Raw genomic sequence first — 22,914 nt, forward strand, 5'->3', positions numbered from 1 at the left:
AGCTGCTTAACTTTGGACAAGTCACAGCCTTTCTGTATCTGGTTCCTCAAACAGCATGGCATGGAAACCGTCATAGGGCTGTTGTGAAAATCAAATATGGAAATGTGTAAGACTTGTACAAAATACAATGCATGCAAAACCTTATTTGAAAAACAAATGTTCATTTTTTGTAAGCCACATCACAGTTATATCACTTTTATGACCCTGGAAAAGAATTTTTAAATAGTGGGCAAAAAGGTTTCATTTTACACAAACATTTTTCTTGATCTTCATTTTTACTTACAAAAATATACCTTATCTTCTAACACCAGCTTGAGTAATTCTATAGTATCAGTAAAAGAAAAAGACTGGTTGTATTTCAACATTTTATTGAACTTTCCATATTACATAATTTACCCAAAACATTTAAAATACCAGAGAAACAAAAACAACTTAAAAAAAAAACAGACCAAACGCCTCTTCTAGATGAGGTAATATTATCAAATCACAACTGTCAAATCACAATTTTTTTGTTATTCTGTTATGCAACTTGGTACCACATCAGTGATATTCAATGACTCAAAAGCAAGACATTACATATTCAGTTTCTATTAGAGAGAGAGAATAGAGAGCAAGAGCAAGCGAGAGAGAGATTATGTACAACCATAAAGAGAAAGCAGAAACGCCAAAGTTATCACTCAAATTCTAGTGCAATGTGAATTGTTACCGAGGGGATTTTATTTGCTTATGTAAGTTTTGGAAATAATTTAAACCTGGCTATCTTCTTAAGAGCTGGCATAGTGATCTTTTCTGTTCCAAAATATCGAGTAAGCAAACTGAGTTACATCCTCTACCACAATGTAACTTCACAGTCTCCAGTGATAAAGCAAATATCAGAGCAGCATTTTCTGTTTTCTAAGCAAATGCATGAATACATGGACAGAAATATTGAAGCATTTGTGTCCAATCAATAGTGAATGCTTTTTGTAGATAATACAAGCACAGTGATGAAGACAGTTGTGAGTAGTCAGGCACATCTGCAGAAGTGAGCAAGACCTCTTACCTCTCCAGTTTTGTTTCTGAAAACTCTGGTTAAGTTATCAAATCCCCCAGCCCATAGCCATTTTGAAGTTAGCTTGTTTTTACTATTTCATACTTATACGGAAGTTTGGAGACTCAAATAAATAACCTTCTTAAACTTTTCAAGGGCACATAAACAACATAAAACTGAGAAGGTTATCTCAAGGGAAAAAAAACTACATCAGATTTTGTAAATCAATTCATAAACTCAATTAAGAGTAGGTTAGTATTTCCCATATTTTTCAGTTTTTAATCTAATCTCTTTCAGACTATTTGACTGAAAAAACTCTATAATGTAAGGCAAGCATATCACACGTCAGCCCCATGGCCAAAATCTGGCCTATGTAAGATGACCACTGGGCCTATGGAACAATAGAATTTTAATAAACTTAAAATTCACAACACTACTACTTATACTGAATTAAAAAATATTATTCTGAGCTATTATCATCTCAAGAAATTTAGCCATGGATAGTTGATATCTATACCCATATGTTAAAGAAAAATAATAATTTTAAAAAGGGAGTATCTCTAATTGTTATTTGCACTGATTCGTTACTAAATTCAGTTAAACATATTTTGTTAATATTTAAGTGCCTGAATTTTAAAGACACTTATATTTCAACTAACTTGCAATGGCAGTAAAAAAATTAATATTTTACTTACCACTTTTTTTCATTTTAGTTTTAATGTTTACTTGTATTCTTTCTCCAGAGACAGAAAATAAACCCAACTTTACTTACTTGAGCTTGCATTTACTTGGTTCAGCCTATCAGACGTATAAATGATTTCATAATGAAATTTGCATAATTGCATTTTCACGCTAACTTCCAACAATCTTCAAATATTTAATTTTTAAACAAGACAAAGGGTCCCACAGATTTTCATTAGTAAATACTTGATTCCATTTAGATTCTATTCTTCTAGACAGACAACTGATTTGAAATTTTCTGAAACTTACTCTTGTCTGAAACTACCTTCTTCAATTACTTAAAAAAAAAAAAACTACAGCTTTTAAGGAAGCTGGGCATATTAAAACATCTAAAAAATTAGTAGTTCAAAAGCAATGAGAGCAATATAAATGCCATAGGTTGGACAAAGTAAACCATAACATAAAAAATTAACCATAAAATACATGGGATCAGTGGTGTTTACTTTTGGTTTTCCCATCCTTGTGGAATTTAAAAATGAAAATGTATGTGCTTCAGTAATCTTAAAAAAACAAAAGCCCTTTTACAAGATAGTGGAGAGAGTCCCAATTTATATACTGTTTCACGCTTTTTGGATATCATTTTTTGGTTCCAGCACTATTAATCATAAAAAGTAATCACTTATCTGACATTTAGCAAAGTAAAATAAATTCAGTTTGTATGTTGGACAACATCAGTGAAAAGTCATTGCACTTTAGTGTATTAAACAGTTCACAGTAAAACTGTGATCATCCAGATGAGAAAATAAAACTTTAAAATGTTTAATGATAGATCAGTCAACTGTAGATCATTTTACTATACAAAGAACAGCCTGACCCACCAAATTAAATTTAGAAATAGAAATTTTTAATTAAACTGATTCAACATTTCTTTGTATTATTGTTTGTTGAAATGTACTTTTTTTCTTCCCATGGAATCCATAAAAAACAAGGACCAAAATCCCTTTAAGGTATGTTTGTATTTTTCCTTCAGTATTCATCCAAGTAAGTTTAAATAAAAGGTGAAAAGGTCAAGCTTACTTTTCCCTTTATGTGTATCTAGTTCTGCAAACTAAGTAAAAACTGAGAGAAAATAAAAACCGAGGTCGTTATTTAATGACTATACAAGAGGCTCTTGAGGCACAAATTCCCAGGTGAATTCTAATTTTGTCTCCTCTAAGACAAGTCATTCCAGAAATGAAAAAGCAAGTGTGGTTCTTTTTAGTACACAATTTGAAAATGTGGAAACAGTAATAGTTGTCATGATTATTTTATATTCTATCTCCCTTAAGAGTAGCTCTAAAAATAGCCTGATGGTTCACATAACTAGCTAAGCAAATCCAACTTTATAAACATCTGACAAATTTTAAATTGCTGGTACTGAAACACTGGGCCAAGTACGTTATGCTGAACTTAACTCTTCAGGGTACCTTGGTTTTTAATGTTTTATTCTTGGTGATATTCAAGCATAAAGTACATGACTTCATTTTATGTAATAAGCTGATCTGTAGCGATGATGGCAATGCCAAGTTTTGTGTGTACACGTAAATTGCTTTATATAATACACATACAACCATTAAAAATAGTTATATAGGGGCAATGCAATTTAAAATTTTTAAACTCCTGCTTACAGATTGCTAAGTCTAATCTTCTAGTCTTTTTCACTGATGGAATAATTTATTTGCTTAAAGGTACACTATGACCTCCTGATACTGTATATCGTATTAAGGAAGATATACCAATATCAATCTAGAAGGTGAAATAAACATGTAACAAATATTAAGGTCAGTTAATTAGATTCAGGTCTATGCAATTTTATTGTATATTTTATGACAAACTTGCTTCTGCCCAAGATCTTTATTTTTCAGTTCAGTATGAGTGCTATACTAGCTAGAATTTAATTAATAATGAGTGTTATTTTTACTAAGTTTTCAAATTTGGAGTAATTTTTATCCAAAAAAGAAGTGTTTGAATATGATCAGCATGGGCTTTTTCTACCAGTTTCATTTTCCAATCCATTTTCTTCCCAGTATTTCACTTTTAACCCTCATAATTTCATAACAAAGTATCCAGATTATGTCTCGTTGACTAACCAGTGATGGAGCCTAAATCTCAAATGCTGTTTTGAAGAAGTGTAGAGTAAATAATTTTGGTAATCTGTAAAACAGCTGCATGCAGTGTGTACTGTATTATAACAGCACCAAATCCTTTATAAAAACCAAGCACTCCTTCCTCCTGCTTTATAGTATTGATACAGTCTCTCATCCCCTCATACTGCGTATTAATTGGAAGCACTTCATAGCCAAGGTCTGTATTGTCAATTATGGTGCGTGTTCCTTGAATGTGAAGGCGGTGCAAAACGGTTTCCAGTGGGTAAAGTATAACGTCAGAGCAAAGACTGGCAGCAAAGTTAGCAATAAGTTCTGGAAAATAAGCATCCAACATACTTTGCACAGGGCTAGTGCTCTCAGCTAGGTGGCTATTATAAGTCTTTCTCTTTAGAATTAGTAGGACAAACTTTTGAATGACTGAGCTGATGATGTAATGAAGAACTCCATGCAGCACCGTAGGGAAGATCAAGGAAAGCAGCGGAAGCAGTCGTTTGCTATGAGGCACTCCCATACCTATCACTCTTCCAATTCCTTCTTTAACACATTCCAAAATTCCAGTATTATCGCGAATTATCTCACTCTGAAATCAAAATGATAAAATGAGTAAAATTGAACATCTGCCTATTTTGCCACAAAAAAAGGATGCTTCTAGGTCCCCTTTAAGTTCAAGTTTACTGACTAAAGTGAGAAAACATCAATAGTTTCCAGACTTCAAATGTTATTGTGGCGTTAGTTTCCATTTTCAAATGAAATCTCATGGAACAGATAGCAGCGAAGCTGGGAGCTATTCTTAATTGGGTAGGGAGAGAAAGAAGGACACACCTGGTTTCCCTACCCTCAAGAAGCTCCTTAGAACTCATCTGAAAACCAATTACTATGATGCCTAAGGAGGCAGGATAGTGCTTAGCATAGGTTCTATTACTTACTGATTATGAGATCATGAGCATTTTCCTTAACTTTTCCCTAAGTGTCAGCTTACCATTCTATAAAAATGGAATTAGTACTATCTACCTTTTATGCACAGAGTTGCTGTATTAAATGAGAAAATGCTTGATACCCAGTCAGCACTCAATAAATGTTAGTGTTTTTATCACTTACTATGATCTACAGCGTCTCTGCCTTTTTTATTAATAGAGTTGGACACTTTAAAAAGAAACAAAGCAGGAATACTGTAACCGTAAAATAAAATAATTGCCCTAAAAAGTTCTCTGGAGGAATTCAACAGCAGATTTGAGCTAGCAGAAGAAAGACTCAGTGAATCAGCATAAGACAATTGAGATTATTGAGTCTGAAGAGCAAAAAGAAAAAGGATCAAGAAAGCGGAGCAAAGCCTAATGGACACCACACATGGGGCTGCCGTTAAGTTGGAGCTGACTCAATGGCAACTAACAACCACCACCAAGCAAACTAACATATGCATCATGGGAATCCTAGTTATTAAAGTACTATTTCCATTTTATGGACAAGAAAATTAAGATTCTGAAATTAAGTGACTCGCCTAAAGTCATAAATTTAATAAGTAGAGAAATGTGATTCTTACATGAGTTTATCTAAAGCTAAAACTTGTTTTCCCACAATATAGCATATGGCTTAGTTGTTTTTACTTTAGTAAGTTAATTACCTTTCTATTCTTTTTTTCCTTATCTATAAAAAGAGGCTCTCTCATAGAGTGATAACTGTAAACTCTGTAGCACCATACAAAGGCTCATTTTTTATCACAATGCTAAATGCAAGGGGAAAGGAAATCTGCCAGTGTATTTGGGTAGCAAGAACTTAATGAATGCATTAAAAAATAAAATAAAAAATCAACAATGGGTCCAGAAAAGAAACTAAGTGGAAATGAGTAATTAGAAGACCAAAGGCTATTCCAGTGGAGTTTTTATCAAGAGAGAGCATTTATTACACACTGAAGAAGAAAATATATTAGAGGATCTGATGTTGGAGATAGAATACGGGTGTACAATTAATTGGATTTTATATAGAGGTGATATTAAAACTACAGTTTGCAGTGTAAGCATAGGAAGAACATGGGTGACAAAGTGTATGACATTTAACTGAATGTACTTGAGGCGCCATCATGTGGTCAGAAATAGTAAACCAGGATATTTAGGAGCCCTGGTGGCACAGTGTTTAAGCGATTGGCTCCTAACAGAAAGGTTGGAGGTTCAAACCCACCAGCCACTCCATGGGAGAAAGATGTGGCAGTCGGCTTCCGTAAAGATTTACAGCCTTAGAAACCTGTGGGGAAGTTCTACTCTGTCCCGTAGAGTTGCTATGAGTCAGAATCAACTCAGCAATGAGTTTGGTTTGGATATTGCTTTAGCTTTATAGTACTTACCATGCATACAATATCAAATTTTCTTTAAAAGGCATATTTAAAAAGAATGCTATGAAGAAACTACATATGGGGACCACCTGCTCACGGTTAGGATGATTACCCATCATGTTTTATGCTCAGGGAATCAGTAATTTATTGTCCTAGGATAAGCCATAACCCTGTGAGTTGTCCCACAAGGGCCTTAAGAAGTCAGGGGCTCTGAGATACCTGAATGAAGAGTATAGTTGCCTATGGAAAGTATAAAAAGAATTAAAATTAGAAGTGTAAAATAAGTTTGCATGGAAATATACACATCAGCAATGTGCCTAGTATATAATCTTTGACACACGTGTGATTATCTGAGAAATAATTTTCTTAAGGTATACTCTCTTAAATCTTTGTTATGCAATCAGGCATACATAATATACTGAATATTAAAAATATATATTTTTAACTAAAAAAATGACAGTGAAAATAGCTTACCTGTACTGTCTCAATTAGACTTGCTGAATAGAAAGGCATTGCCACCATATAAGTTAGGCTGTAGAAATTAAAAACACGCTTGTCAGCATACTGAAACAAAATGATTTCGCTCATTTTTTTTTTAGTATCTGCTTTATTATATTGACATAATTTATATTCAAGCTAGAATGATTTTTTTTAAGGTTTTTCAACTATTAATACCTATAAGCTAAAGATATTCACTTCAGAGATCTATAACGTAGGATGCTTTACTCAACAATTAGAGATAAAAGACTTATTAATAACAACACAGGAACAGCCTTCAAAGAAAATATTTTATTGTAAACCAGTAAAATGTAGCCTCATTTATGATTCACTGTTTGGACATTTACCTGCATATAGCTAATGTATTCTATAACTCTAATAATTAAATTTCAGGATGAAGAATTCATTCCATAACTTGCCTTTTTTAGTGATATTCAGAACAAGAATCTTTTTTTTTTTTGCTATTACCCTATCTGTTATCATTATTCATTCCCAGATTTCCCACCCAGCAGAATGAAGCCAGCCTTCAACGTGAGTGAAGTCCCTTTTATTATTAAAAAACAATATTGTACAGTTTTGCAAAGTTGTTTCCTATCACCAATGTTTAGGCATAGTAATACTGCAACTTTGCAAGCCTGTAAAATATAGTTATTTAAAATAATATTGAGGTGGGACTTACCTAACCCTTATGGGCCAGGTCCTGGCAAGTAGTGGTTTTCAAGGTGAATGGAACATCACTAAGTAATAATGTGCTGGAATGTCCCACAGAGGGAGCCAGCAAGCTGGGGGGTATCCAATTCACAATCTTCAAAAAAAATTAAAAAGTGAAGAGTAAAATTTCTAATCTACCAAAATGGTCACTGTTGCAAAATCATTAAGTGCCGTTTGGACTATATTTTAATGCCACTAAGTTTTTGGGTCTGCTCATCACTGTACAAATAAATTCGTACCTCTGCTTAATAATACAAAAAATTAATAACTTTCCTGGTAATTCAGGTTAAATAAATTGAAGACCTTTGCTAACTTCCTAAGAACAAAAGGAAGAATTAGGCAGTGTCCAACCTTTCAAATCACTAAGATTTATTTTAAAGATAATACATTTTCCTAAACTTTATGCTACTTTGTCTTTTGAAGTCCTATTCCCACAAATATTTTATTGCTTTAATTTCCTTCACTATATTTATTTAATAAGATTTCCTTTTGAGTTCTAACACTATAAAAATTAATGGGCATTTCCAATAAAATTGCCACTTTTGACACTTACGCTTTCAGTAGAAGGTGTTCTCCTATTTGTTTAGGATTCCATTTGTGTGAAATCTCCCTAAAAAGTAAAAACAAATGCCAAGTTATTAAAAACACCTTGAATTAGCCCAATTTTCAAAAAAGTAATCAATTTCTAATTTTCTTTTTAATCTGTAAGAGAAATATAACTTCTAATGGCGTACATTTTCCTTTCTGGGACAATGTCACCTCAAACAACTGTGTTGGTTTGAAGGAGGAGAAAAGTACGAGGTGTTTTTCTACGTGTTGGCAGAAGAAGAGAACAGTTATAACTGACTATAAACATAAACATGATGAGAAATCAAAGTTGGAGATAGAGAAAATGAATGGGGAAGGGGAAGGAACAGAAGAAAGGGTAAAGGAAGGAGAAAAGCTTTAAAAAAGTATGTATGAACAATGAGAATTAAAAAACAAAATTAAGTAACTGTGATACAGAATATTATGTTACATTTGGGTAACACCTGATTTCCAAAGGGTCTTTAATTATATTAATTCTGCGTCCCTAATATTTGCCAGGTACTGCATAAAACACTTCACGTGAATTATTTCTAATTCTCACAGTGACCCTATTATCTCCATTTCATAGACAAGGAAATAGGTTCAGATAGAGTTCACAGCTTACCCAAAGCCATACAACTGCTGAGTGGTGGCACTGGGTTCTAAACCCTGCACTTTCTACCTGCGCTGCCTCTCATCTCATTTGATACCAGGAGGAATCATGTGAGATAAGCAAGAAGGTATTATCATGTTTCTTTTACTAATGAGAAAAGTGAGGCTCAGAAAGATCACATAGACATGTTCAAATGACACAGGCAAACTGCTAGGTCAGGACTGAAGGTCTAAACTACCGTTGTTCCTGCAATCTACCTTACCTTAAACCAAAATACCAAACCAAACCTATTGCTGTCAAGTCGATTCTGACTCACAGCAACCCTAAAGGACAGGGTAGAACTGCCCCATAGGGTTTCCAAGACCGTAATCTTTATGGAAGCAGACTGCCACATCCTTCTTCCACGGTGCGGCTGTTGGTTTCAAACCACCAATCTTTTAGTTAGCAGTCGAGTGCTTAACCACTGTGCCACCAGGGCTTGCTGCTAGCTTACCTTAGGAAATTAGAAAAGAAATAAGAAAAAGAAGGAAGCAAGCTGAAAAAAGAAAAAGGGAAAAAGAAGAAAGCAGTATCAAGAAAAAGTCAAAAAGAGCAAAGTATATGGAAAATACAAGAGAAAGTAAATAAGACAGAAAACAATGAAAAGACTGACAGAGGGGGTAGAGAGGAAAAAGAAAAAAGAGAGAGAGAAAAGGAGAAAAAGACAACAGAATAAAAGAGAAAGGGAAAGGCAAAAATGCAACTCGCTGCCAGCAGTTCCATTGAGGGAACTGATGAAAGATGACACGTTGGCAGCCATTCCCCCATGGCCACAGCAGGAAGCTCAGAAAATATATTTTCTACTTGAAATGAATGAGTATGACAAACATAAAAAGATTATAAATGAACAAACATATTTTATACTGAGATGAAGAAAGTTAAAATAAAGTCACTAATAATTTAAGTAAACATCTTTCTAGTATTCTCTGCTTTCAGCAAAGATCCATCTGACATCAGCAATGATATCCCTCATTCCACATCCTCTTCTGAATCTGGCTTGAATTTCTGGCAGCTCACTGCAACCATATTTGAATTATCTTCAGCAAAATTTTACTTGCGTGTGATATTAATGACACTGAAAGATGGAGCTACACGTTCTCTAATCAATCTATCCAAGATGATAGCTTCACAACCTCGTAAATGTATTATCTTCAGTTTTGCCTTCTCCTCTATATGCCAATCTCTATATCTTTGCCTACTGACAACTTCACCTGAGTATGGCAAAGTACCTGAAGATGAACTAGTCCAAAATCAAACTTAAGATCCTTCTTTTCTATCCTTAAACTATTTTAGTGTTCCCTACTCAGGGACTGTCATTTGGAAAGAGTATCTATTGAATTGGAGAAAGACTTCATTGTGCTTAAAATAGAATGTGTTTAAGTAGGTGAATTCAGAGAAGTTATTTGGAGAAATAGACAACATCAGGAGAAAAATGCAAGACATTTACATTGTCACAACCACAAATGTGTGATGATCCAAAACAAAGGTTGAGTTCAACAAATGACTTGTGAGACTCCACTACAAAGAAAGCCTTGGCAACAGGGGCTCCTTCCTCATTTTAATGATATGCTTCCTCATTTTAATGATATGAGAAAAGTCACAAGTAAATTAAGGATAGTGCAGGGTGGAGCAACGCTTACTCCACCCAACTTGCTCCACCTGGAGGGAAGGTCTGAGAAGGTGCTGTGCTGTAGAAAATCACAATCATGCCAAAGAGCACCTAAACAAATGTATGATTTCCAATATTATCTATTAACATTCTTTTCTATGAAACATTCCTTTCATATAGTCCTTGTAAGATTCTTTGTTACCCATAGTTGTGACTGTTCCAAACATATATCACTTTTCTCATGCTTTCCTACTACAATCCCAAAGATCATCCTTCTTTCACCAAATAACCCTGTATCCTGTTCACAGAAAAAAGACCCAGAAGTGAATTTTCCCAATTTCTCTACCCTCTCCCTCCAAAAGTATCTATAATTCTAATTCTCCCATCTCTTGGCTTCTAGGACACTATTCACCAATATCTTACTGCTCTTTATGAATTTGTTTTGTGGGCATCTTTTACTACCCCCCTCAACTACCTCTTCAACTACACACACACACACACACACACACTACCCAGGGTTCTGTCCTTAGTACACTTTGTCTTTTAGTCTATACTCTCTCCTTAGGGATTTCATACATTAAAATGCTTCAACTACTTCTTCTATACCACAACATTCAAAGATATGTCTCCAGCTTCAAATTCTTATTAGACATTCCCCATTAGATGTCTTGTACAAATCTCAAACTTCACTTATTGAAAGTTAAATTCCTTATCTTCTCCATTCCATCTTATTCTTATTCATAAAATCTCCGTCTTGGTTAACATGTTCTAATCTAGAAATTTCAGTTACTGCTGACAACTAACTCTCCCTAACTCCCACACCCAATATATCATTATCATCTTTTATACTTCAGAAATATCTTTCAATCTCACTCTTTTCTGTCCTGTTCCATAGTTCAGAGACTTCTTAGTCAGACCTTAATATTACCTTGGCAAAGGTGTGAATTCACTGATTATTCCTTCTGCTCCAAGTGTGACTCCCTGGACAATAAATGTACTTCCCATTCCTTTCCAAAGGGCTCTTGGTCCCTAAAATGAGTAAAAGGTTTTGTTATTTCTGTTAACTTCTAAATAGGAAAAATAAAAAATGTATTAATAAAATTTGACATTTAATATTTATCAATATTTTCCAAAGGGCACAATTCTAATATAGTAGAGAACTACAAGAAAATTAACTCCTATCATTTTAAATGTTTGTTGGGTGGCCTGCTTTTAGACCAAGATGAACATTCCACTTAATTAAATAACTCTAACTAAGGCTCCAGTCCTGGTTACTTTCAGACCTCTATGTCTGTATGTTCAACTTCCTACTAGTCTTGTCCTTAAGATGACCATTTGTTGTTTTCAGCTTCTGTCAAGTTGGCCCCAACTCATGGTGACCCCATGTCCAAAGGAAGGAAATGCTGCCCTGTCCAATACCATTGCCATGACCAATTTGGACCATTGTGATCCACAGTTTTTACTGGCTAATTTTCTGAAGTAAATCACCAGGCCTTTCTTCCTAGTCTGTCTTAGTCTGGAAAGTCTCCTGAAACCTGTTCAGTATCATAGCCACACACAATCCACCACTGACAAACAGGCAGTGGCTGCGCAGGAGGTGTATCGGCTCGACGTATATTGGCTTGAATTATAACAGGGTCACCAACATGAAGGTGAGAATTCTACCACTGAATTACCAATGCCTTTAGGATGACCCTTGTGTATCTCAAATTTTACATATCCACAACTAATGCAATCACTCTCACTAGTCCCCAACCCATATGGATTCTTTCCTTCTCTGTTCTATTTTCTATCTCCCTAGACAGCAGCTTCATCGTCCCAGTGTCTGAATCATATATCCAGACGACACTTTTGTCTGGCTCTTTGTATCTAACCAGTCACCAAATTCCATCAGTTCTACTCCCTGAATATCTTACAATCAGTCTTTTTCTCTATCCTTATACCGTTACTTTGTATCAATTTTTCTACATTATAACAGTTTCACTGTCTCTGGGCTTGCCCCTTTCCACACACCATTAGTGTTATTCCTATTCTTATTATGTAAATGTTATTAACCAATAACATACATGGTGTACAATTCAAAAGAAACAAGTGTTTCAGGTTTAAAGTCTGTCTCTTTCTCACCCCTCATCTAGTAGCGGTTTCTTATTTATCATCCAGAGATACTGCACATGTATACAAGTATGCCTCTTTACTTATGGATAAAGGTTTTCGTTTTGTTTATTTTTAACAGGTGATACCTTACTATTTGTACTATCCTGAACCATAACAAATATCCCAGAGACCATTCTGTATCAGCACACACACAGTTACCATCCTATTTTTAACAGCTACATGGTGTTTCACTACATAAACATACTGTAATTTATTTTACTAGTACCCTGTTGATTAATATTAAATTGTTTCCAATCTCATAAACAAGTCCACAACGGCATCTTGTATAGACATACACCTATCTACCTATCTATCTACACACACACACACACACACACACACCCCTATGTGGGATAAGTTCCTAGAAGTAGAATTAATTAATCAAAGAATACATACATTTTAAATTTTGATAGATACTGCCAAACAATCCAAGTTTGTTCAAGAAATTTGGTCACTACCAAAAAATTTTCAATGGTATTCTCATAGCTTTTAAGATCAACTGTGCAGTTTTTAGAAGGCTCCTTACACTCTGGATCCTGCTTATTCTGTAGTTCCTTTTCTATCTTTCTCTTACTATTCAATCACTGTTACTGCATTGAATGTCATTCCTTATCTTTATAACCTCTCCTTCTCTTGTACCTTTCTGCTTCAAATACCTTTCTCTACTTTCATCATTTAAAGACAGATTCCTCAAGAATAAGGATGCAGCTCAGGTGTTCCTTCTTCCCAAAGTTTTTCCTAACCATACCCTGTGTCCAGTTCTAGTTTTGGAAGGTACCTCTCTCCTGTACTCTAATAACATTTTATACTTCTAACACTGCGTTTATCTTATTGTACCATAATCTTCTGTTTAAGTTTCTGTCTCTATGACTAAACTACAAGTCTCTTCATAGCAGACATATGATCTTACCTGTTGCTTTGTTCTCAGAGCTTAGTACAGCTCTTTGCAGTTTTTGGTGAACTAATTAAGTGAAATTTTAGAAGATTCAAAACGTGTCATTACAATGTTATATTATTTTGAGTACAAGAGTTAAGATATTTTATTAAACAAATTAAAAGGAATTATTCTTGCTTTAACTACTAAATCCAAATAACACTTATGTTAAATATAACTTTAAAACAATCTATACACTGACTCTTACCTGAGTTTTGTTGAAGCTGTACATAATATTGATGACTGTAAATGGAGTGAGATGATAATTCTGAGCATGGTAATTAACCTGAAAGAAGATGTTTCATAATTGTTTTTTGTTTCTGTTTTGTCAAGAAATAACAAGGCCATGAAAGATACAGTGGAGTCACACCACAAATAAAAGTTAAATTCTAAAATCAGCATATATTGCATATGTGAAAAATTACTCTTGAAAGTAATTTAAATACCCATTAAAAGTATAGTATGCATGGTTATATAAATACAACCTTGAAGGCCAATGTATAATATACATAGTAATGTGCAATATAAAAATAAAAAGGGCCTTGTTGTCTGATATTTATGTTTCTGTAAACACTAGAATTATATTCAGTGTGGCAAAATGCTCAGACCATTTACCACATGGGAATCAAGAAGAACTCAGAGAACAGGAGATTTGTCTCTCAACTCATGCCCATTTTAGGCAAGCATTTTACAAACTATAGGCTGCAACCGATTGATGAACTGTGAAATCAGTTAAGGGTTCAGAACCAATATTTATTAAATGAAATAATAAACTAGAAAATACTAGAATGCATTACACATTCTAAGGGTATTATTTCAAAAAAACATTTTTTAGTTACTCATATATATGTATACACTGGATCATAATGTAAAATGTGGTATTTAAATGGTTATTTCTCTACATATATTTTTTGGTGCTACACATGAACAGTTGAATTTATATTTTTTCTAACTCTAACAGCAAACAAGTAATGGGAAAAAATTACTTTGTAAATAAGCTTAGTTATATTATAGCAGCATTTGCCACAGCGTGGTCCACTAACCCTGAGGACCCTATTACCCTCTCAGGGGATCCACAAGTTTAAAATTTTTTTTTTTTTTAATAATACTAAGGCATCGTTTGCCTTTTTAATTGTATTCACATTTTCACTGACGGTACAAAAGCCAAAAAAAAAACCCACTGCTGCTGAATCAAAAAACTGCTGACTCCTTAGCACAAATCAAGCAATAGCACCAAACTGTATTTCAGTATTTGTTTTTTACCTCATTTACTCTCAAGATGGAAAAAACCATCCTTACTTAAGAATGTCCTTGATGAAGCAGTAAAAAATGTTAACATTATAAAATCTTGACCTTTAAGTACACATTTTCTAATTAATATTCTGTATGTTGCATAAAGAAGATGGCTGTCATAAGAAAAAACACTTGTAAGATAGAGTTGCAAGCTGAACTAACTGCTTTTTTCAAGGAACATCATTTTTCTTGAAAAAAAAAAGACTGACAGAAAAATTACAGTTTCCCCTGGATAAGTAAAACATTATTGAAGAAGAAAAATAAAGTAGGAGGACTCACACTACCTGACCTCAGAACCCACTATACAGCTACAGTAGTTAAAACAGCCTGGTATGGGTACAATGACAGACACATTGACCAATGGAACAGAATAGAGAACCCAGATGTAAATCCACCTGCCTACGGTCACCTGATCTTCGACAAGGGCCCAAAGTCATCAAATGGGAAAAAGACAGTCTTTTTAACAAATGGTGCTGGCAAAATTGGATGTCCATCTGCAAAAAAATGAAACAGGACCCATATCTCACACCATACACAAAAATTAATTCAAAATGAATCAAAGACCTAAATATAAAACCAAACATATAAAGATCATAGAAGAAAAAAATAGGACCAATGTTAGAGACCCTAATACATGGCATTAATAGGATACAAACCATAACTAACAACATATAAACTCCAGAAGATAAGCTAGATAACTGTGATCTTCTAAAAATGAAACACTTATGCTCATCAAAAGACTTCACCAACAGAGTAAAAAGAGAACCTACACACTGGGAAAAACTTTTCGGCTATCACAAATCCGACAGAGGTCTAATCTCTAAAATCTACAGGAAAATCTAACACCTCTACAACAAAAAGACAAATAATCCAATTAAAAAATGGGCAAAGGAAATGAACAGACACTTCACCAAAGAAGACATTCAAGCAGCTAACAGACACAGGAGGAAATGCTCCTGATCACTAGCCATTAGAGAAATGCAAATCAAAACCACAATGACATACCATCTCACCCTGGCATTAGTGGCACAAATCAAAAAATTAGAAAATAACAAATGCTGGAGAGGCTGCGGAGAGACTGGAACTCTTATGCACTGCTGGTGGGAATACAAAATGGAACAACCATTTTGGAAAATGATATGGCGCTTCCTTAGAAAGCTAGAAATAGAAATACCAAATGATCCAGCAATCCCACTCCTGGGAATATACCCTACAGAAATAAGAGCTGTCACATGAATAGACATATGCATGCCCATATTCACTGCAGCATTATTCACAATAGCAAAAAAGATGGAAACAACCTAGATGCCCATCAATAGATGAACGGACAAACACACTAGAGTACATACAATGGAGTACTACGTAACAATAAAGAACAATGATGAATCTGCTAAGCATCTCACAACATGGATGAATTCGGAGGGCATTTTGCTGAATGAAATAAGTCAATCACAAAAAGGCAAATATTGTATGAGACCACTACAATAAAAACTCATGAAAAGGTTCACACACAAAAAGAAACAATCTTTGATGGTTACGAGGTAGGGAACGGGTGGGGGTGGAAAAACACTAAATAGACAATAGATAAGTGGTAACTTTGATGAAGGGTAAGACAGTACACAATACTGGGGAAGCTAGCACAACTTGACCAAGGCAAGGTCATGGAAGTTCCATGGACAAATCCAAACTCCCTAAGGAACCAAATTACTGGGCTGAGGGCTGTGGGGACCATGGTCTCAGGAAACATCTAGCTCAATCGGCGTAACAGTTTATAAAGAAAACGTTGTATATTCTACTTTGGTGAGTAGCATCTGGGGTCTTAAAAGCCTGTGAGCGGCCATCTAATATACTCCTCTGGTCTTACCCCTTCAGGAGCAATGGAAAATGAAGAAAACTAAAGACACAGGGGAAAGATTAGTCCAAAGGGTTTACAGACCACAACTACCACGGCCTCCACCAAACTGAGTTCAGTACAACCAGATGGTGCCCAGCTACCACCACTGACTGCTCTAACAGGGATCACAATAGAGGGTCCTGGACACAGCTGAAGAAAAATGCACAACAAAATTCTAACTCAAAAAAAGACCACTTACTAGCCTGACAGAGACTGGAGAAACTCCAAGAGTATGGCCCCCGGACACTCTTTTAGCTCAGTAATGAAGTCACTCCAGAGGTTCACCTTTTAGCCAAAGATTAGAAAGACCCATAGGACAAAATGAGACTAAAGGCGTGCATACCAGCCCAGGGGCAAGGAGTATAAGGCAGGAGGGGACAGGAAAGCTGGTAATAGGGAACCCAAGGTCGAGAAGGGCAAGTACTGATATGTCATGGGGTTGTTAACCAATGTCATAAAACAATATATGTACTAGCTGTTTAGTGAGAAGCTAGTTTGTTCTGTAAACCTTCATCTAAAATACAATAAAAAATAATTTTAAAAAATTTTTAATCCTTATTTTTAGAGATTTTGCAACTTAAAAATCTGATTTGCTATTAAATGTAAAAAGTCCCGGACTCCCCACTTGTCAGACTGCCTATAAAACAATAACACACATGAAGAACATGCTTCTTAATTCAATCAAATATACTAGATCAAATGAGCAACTCCTGCCCTAAAGCAAGACCAGAAGGCAGGAAGGGACAGGAAAACTGGACAAACGGACATGGGGAACCCCGGGTGGAAAGGAATGAGTGCTGTCACATTGCAGTGATTGCAACCAATGTCACAAAACAATGTCTGCATAAATTTTTGAATGAGAAACTAACTTGAATTGTAAACTTTCACCTAAAGCACAATTAAAAAAACAAACTATTGTTTCTTGTACTTGTGACAGACATCTTCTCAAAAGTGAACAAAAGGAGTTTTGCCAATTAAAAACAGAAACTGACAGTATTTGCTGCCAATGATAAATTTGAGTTTTTAGGCAAAAATTAAAATTCTGGAAAACTTGCATTCACCATCAAGAGCTTCCCAATACCTAATAACTTTTCTGTTGAGATCAGTGGTGATTTTAATGGAGGTAATTTTTTGATATTATATAATCAAATGTCTTAACATTTGAACGATCCATATAACTCAGGGAATCAATATTTTTCAAAGAACCAATACATGCAAAAACACAACACAGTTGTTTTTCATAAAAATGTTATTTACATTAATATTTAACAGATTCGTTATTATTTTTAATTAGTTAAGTAAATAGACATACTATATCTATAGCTATCAAAGGGCCCTAGTGGCACAGTGGTTAAGCACTCGGCTGCTGAATGAAAGGTCGGTGGTAAGAACAAAGATGTGGCAGTCTGCTTCCATAAAGATTACACTATTGGAAACCCTATGGGGCAGTTCTACTCTGTCCTATAGGGTTGCTACGTGTTGGAATCAACTCAACGGCAATGGTGTTTTTTTGTTTTTTATAGATGTGTCGCATAAACGAAAGTTCTTTGGAGATCCTCAGTAACTGTTAAGACTTTCAAGATGTCTCAGGACCAAAAAGTCTGAGAACTGATGTATTACACATTTTGGAATATTACACATGGAGTAAATGATTACATGGTCTTACACCATTTATCTGAGTTCTGTACTTCAAATCAGGGTTGACTATTGTTTTAGAATATCATAGAAATTATGTTTACCTGACACTGGCGGCGTAGAACAATGCAAGGATGGGCCAGTACATTTTCTGTAAAGAGACTATACAAAAATAATTTATATATATATATATATATATGTATACGTGCATACATATATATAATACATAACCAAAATTAATTTATAACACATATGTATACAAAATTATTCTTGTCTGACGAATCATGTCTTATTTTGTTTTTCATTCTCAAAAGTAAAACAAAGATTTTAAGTCCAGACATGTTTGCGAAAGCATTCCACCAATAAAAAAATTCAATATGAAACGAATTAAAACCAGGTCTGCAAACTCTTAAGCAAGGAAAACAATACATAATATTAATAGCTACAGTATAAAGATGCAACTAGATCTCTGTATGCTTAATGTGGGAAACTCCTTTCCCAAACATCTTAAATGCCCCTTTCATTTCTTTCAGAAGATGCCCCATGGACAAAGTTCCTATAAGCAAAGCTCTCTGCTCTTCATGAACCCCATACTACAAATTTCGGTTTTGATGTACTTTGCACTAAGCGACAGGGTTTTTAATGACCATGCTAATTGACTACTATTTTATGTATCAAATATTTCTTTTGAAAGTATTCCCCACAAAATAACTAGAAGCCGAGGATTTAAGACACTGTGACACACACACACACATTTACTTATATATTAATAACATATCAAATGAACAAAAGGCTAAAGTCTAACAGTGAGACTAAAAAAAACAAAAAACAAAAAATTAACTTTGGCAGAAAGGAAAACTTTAATATGCAAACTTTGTTTTTATTGACATTAACATCGTCAAGTTAAATTATGCAAATAAGGTATTTTTTTTTGATTAAAATTTTTAAAACAATGAAGGTCATGCTGCCATGAAATGTAAGCCTTGGCACAATTCCAATGTTTCTGAAACTGATTCACTAAAGATCACAATAATCAAGGCTGAAGACTTTTCTTAAACAAAATGTCGATGATTATTAGAAATAAAAAAATATAATGCTGATCATCAAAAGCTGATTGTGAGCAAAACCTAGATTCTATGCTGCTAAATATCTTGTTAGCATACAAATATTTATGAAAAAGGCTCAACACATAATTACTTTTGGGGGTAAGAGGAAAATAAGATTACATTTTATTTTATTCTTTGAATAAACCATGGAAGTTATTACAATATTTCTTACACAATTACTTTGTGATTATAAAATTGAATGACTCGTCTCTACTCTTACTGAAAAAGAAAAATCATCAAGTTAAAGATTTTAAATAATTGCTCTGCAAATTATTCAATATTTAATCTGCACTCCAAAGAATCAACCCAAATGAAACAATACTAGTCATTTATCATAAATTAAAGAAACTTTAAATAAAAACACTTTAGATAAACATTACCTTGCAAGTCCAATACCAAATCCAGCAAATCTATTTAACTGTTCTAAAACAGAAGGAATAGAGTTAGTTATAATCAATTTTTAAGTTTACTATAAAAACAATAAATTTCCTTTCTTTTTAGTAACAGGCTGTTCATGTAAACCCCAGTTACCAAAGTCAAATTCTGACAGGGGCCAGGAAGGTCATATGAATCCTGCTGGGGCTTGTGGCCAAGTTGCAAAGTGGAGACCTTCTAAAGACACAAGTGCTCTTTACCTCCAATTCCTTGCCATATAGGATTGTAGCCCCAGGATTCTAAGCTGTTATTTTTCAAAAAAGATATTCCCGTTATTTTATATAAAACCTTCCAATTTTTAAATATTGGCAACTATGTTAAAAAGCATGAAAACATTGTATGGGCCAAATTAACCATGTCTGTAAGTAAAACCTAAGCGCTACCAGTTTTCAATTTCTGACTACAAACAATTTGAAAAATTTCCTGTGGTAGGCTTAAACAGATACTTACACCAACAACTTTACCTCCCATGTTATAAAATTAGCTATTCACTGCTAATGGTGGACAGCACCTGTGTTAAACCAATAGTCATAAGTAAAACACCTCTAAATTATCAATTTGAAAGAGTAGTTAGGATAACAAAAAATGGGCAAATACGACTTTCTTGTTCCCTATGTCTCCAAGTTTAAAATATTTTGAGTAGCTGATTAACTCAGTCTCTGTGATAGGTTACTGGGTACATACATGTTACTGCTGATGGTATTTCTACAGTATTACTGGAAAAGTTTACAGTTGGGAACATTCCTATGCATATGTCAAAATGGAAAAACCTTTCTCCTTTACTGAAGAACCCAAAATTATAACGGTAAAAAATCACAGCCCCCGGGAACTAGACATTTAAATTTTAGCTATAATACCACATTCATAAGGGTTAATTCATTCATTCTCTCTGTCCGTTTCTGCTGTTTGAAGCAAAGCAAAGCAAAACCTTCACTATTCTCTTACCGTCAGAACAAGGCCATGTAAGTTTGTCCCTGGGAAAACTATTTGATTCATCCTGGCCTTGACAAATATACAAGCTAGATAGAAAGCTGTTTTTGCCCAGGTAGGGAGCTTTCCTTCTTTTCCCTTTTTGTGTGTACAGAAATATTAACAGAAAATACCGCTAATATTTTCTGAAAGGTGTTAGGAAGATTACTATTGTTAACCATGTAAGTCTTTCAGGTTTCTATCCTCCTTGCGAAGTTATATTTCTCAGCCTCTTAACTGCTGCCAAAAAAAAAACAAATCCTGGTTTTATTAGTGAGTTCCTCCTCATTGCAACCATCAAAACATAACTTACAAAAAGATAAAAACATAAGCTTTATAGGCTAAGAAGGTAACTGTGGAGCAATCATACATGCATCTTGAATTAATTTATACCTTATAAAAGATTTCCACAATTTTTTTGGGACCAGTATGACACAATGAAAAGAAAGCCAGGTAAAAGTCAAAAAGCTAATTTATTGACACTGGCTAAGTCACTGATCCTTCTCCATATCCTCATTTGCTCCCTGGATGATTTTTAAAGTCTATTCCTCCCAGTTAACCCAAACTGAATAAATATTATTTTATTTCCAAGTCAAAAATAAGGAAATGAGAATGGAGCTGTCTAGAATATATTTAATATTTTATCATATAAATCAACCCATTATTCTAACAAGTCCAGGAAAATGGGAAGAAGCAGTCATTACTTCCATTTTATAAACAAAAGATATTGAGAATATCTAGACCATGCAGTGTTGCAGTTAAAACACAGGTCTTCTCACGTATTATGTCTAGATTCCAAAGTCTTATCTTGGAATTGTATCAGTGTTTCTAACTCTTTAGTGGAGTTTTTAGGTCAGAAGGAAAAAGAAGCGAAACAGTACTTTGGGGATCTAGAAAACAAACAAGACACAATTCTTTTAATTAAAACGGAAAAGAAAGGAAACGAATATGTTTTAGCCTACTATATACGCCATACTGTATCAGCATTACTCATAACTCATTAACACTAAAAAAAAACCCCAAAATTCCGTTATTCTTCTACCCCATAAATAAGCGAAATCTAAGCGTTCACAGAGGTAAGAAAGTCGCTCAGCCTGCAAGTGGTACAGCCAGGTTTGAACCCAACCTTGCCTGTAAAGGAAAGCCTCTTCCCTTTCCAGAACAGAAAACTACAAGTAAAATAACCAACAAATAAATAATTGAAATACAGCTGTCAAAGTGAATTAGGTATTGTTCACACAACTTCCAATAAACAGCAAATAATCCAATTTCCTTCAATTCTGACCATGCGACCCCTGGTTAAGGCAGGCGTCTTTTTGGAGGTGATCTCGCAGAAAACGTGTGAGGGAGACGAAAGAGGCCCGCTTCAGGGGCAGAGAACGAAAGGAGGGAAGAGGGTGTGGCCCGCGATAGGCTGAGAGGAGACTAGAGGCGGGACCCTCCGCCCGGCTTCCGGGGTCTGCAGGCTGCAGGCCGCGAACAGTGGTTCTGTCACCCGGCCCACCCCTTCCCGGGCCCCCACGGCCCTCACCGCTGCTTTGCCCCGGCACGCCACCGCCGCCGCCGCTGGGAAAGGGTTCCTCTGCCGGCCCCTCGAGCGGAGTAGAGGCGGCAGGCGCGCCGTAGAGTGGGCTCTTCTCGCCCCAGTGCAGGTTGCGGCTGCCCGGGATGTCTGGGGGAGTGGTCACCCAGTGGCTCAGGTCCGACGCGGAGGTGAAGGACCTTGCAGGAAAAGCGCCTCCGCCGCCAAAGCCCTGCTCATCCCGGGAACCACCCCGGTAGCCCAAGCCGTCGAATCCGTCTGGGCGCCGCGGATGCATCGCGGCCGGGGCAGGAGGCGAGCCCACCCAGGGCCCACCCCCACTGGGGCCACAGCAACCTCAGGATGCACAACTTCCCTTCCTCGGCCGCAGCAGTGTCTCGGGGATTCTGACAACCGGAAGTCACGTTGTAAACCCGGAAGTCGTGAGAACACGTGATCGTAGCCTTTTCCGGTGACCTTTAGAGGCACGGTTGTTAGGGAGACGCCGCTGGGAACCCAGTGCCAACCTGTGAAGTTTTGTCACCTTTAGGGAGGAGGTGGGAGGGTGATTGCTGGGTTAATGGAACACCATATTGAAGAGATACCCGAAAGAGAATAGGGGTGGGAGGCACGGCCTGCATGGGAAGAGATCAAATAAAATTCTTTGGGGGAAAGGGTAAACGCACAGATGGAGCTGACCCGCTGAGATCTCGGCTAGAAATTCCCTGTGCCACACGTACGCCCCAGATCT

General features: G+C 35.6%; 1 protein-coding gene across 2 annotated transcripts; it reads right to left on the reverse strand.

Annotated features, from left to right (window-relative positions):
• Positions 1–351: 351 nt before the first annotated feature.
• Positions 352–22,581, reverse strand: SLC25A46 (solute carrier family 25 member 46). Of its 2 annotated transcripts, none has more exons than XM_004377004.2 (8): positions 22,173–22,581; positions 19,618–19,660; positions 18,236–18,293; positions 13,518–13,595; positions 11,150–11,250; positions 7,947–8,003; positions 6,659–6,716; positions 352–4,438 (listed from the first exon to the last, which is right to left on the reverse strand). In XM_004377004.2, the coding sequence occupies exons 1-8, from the start codon at positions 22,459–22,461 to the stop codon at positions 3,860–3,862; spliced, it is 1,263 nt and encodes a 420-aa protein (XP_004377061.1). In that variant the 5' UTR covers positions 22,462–22,581; the 3' UTR covers positions 352–3,859. The 2 variants fall into 2 exon arrangements, with proteins under 2 accessions (XP_004377061.1, XP_023587752.1); XM_023731984.1 differs by lacking the exon at positions 22,173–22,581 and adding an exon at positions 21,927–21,942.
• Positions 22,582–22,914: the final 333 nt, after the last annotated feature.

The sequence above is a fragment of the Trichechus manatus genome, unplaced genomic scaffold, assembly GCF_000243295.1.
Source record: "Trichechus manatus latirostris isolate Lorelei unplaced genomic scaffold, TriManLat1.0 scaffold00047, whole genome shotgun sequence".
NCBI classification, from domain to species: domain Eukaryota; kingdom Metazoa; phylum Chordata; class Mammalia; order Sirenia; family Trichechidae; genus Trichechus; species Trichechus manatus.

What these genes read in the sequence shown, in the direction of transcription:
- SLC25A46 (XM_004377004.2), bottom strand. Translation starts at nt 22,461, where the DNA reads ATGCATCCGCGGCGCCCAGACGGATTCGACGGCTTGGGCTACCGGGGT. An exon ending in ACAGCTTCAACAAAACTCAG is followed by an intron (nt 11,251 to 13,517) that starts GTAAGAGTCAGT and finishes TACTCATTTTAG; the next exon opens with GGACCAAGAGCCCTTTGGAA. An exon ending in GTCTAATTGAGACAGTACAG is followed by an intron (nt 4,439 to 6,658) that starts GTAAGCTATTTT and finishes TTTTGATTTCAG; the next exon opens with AGTGAGATAATTCGCGATAA.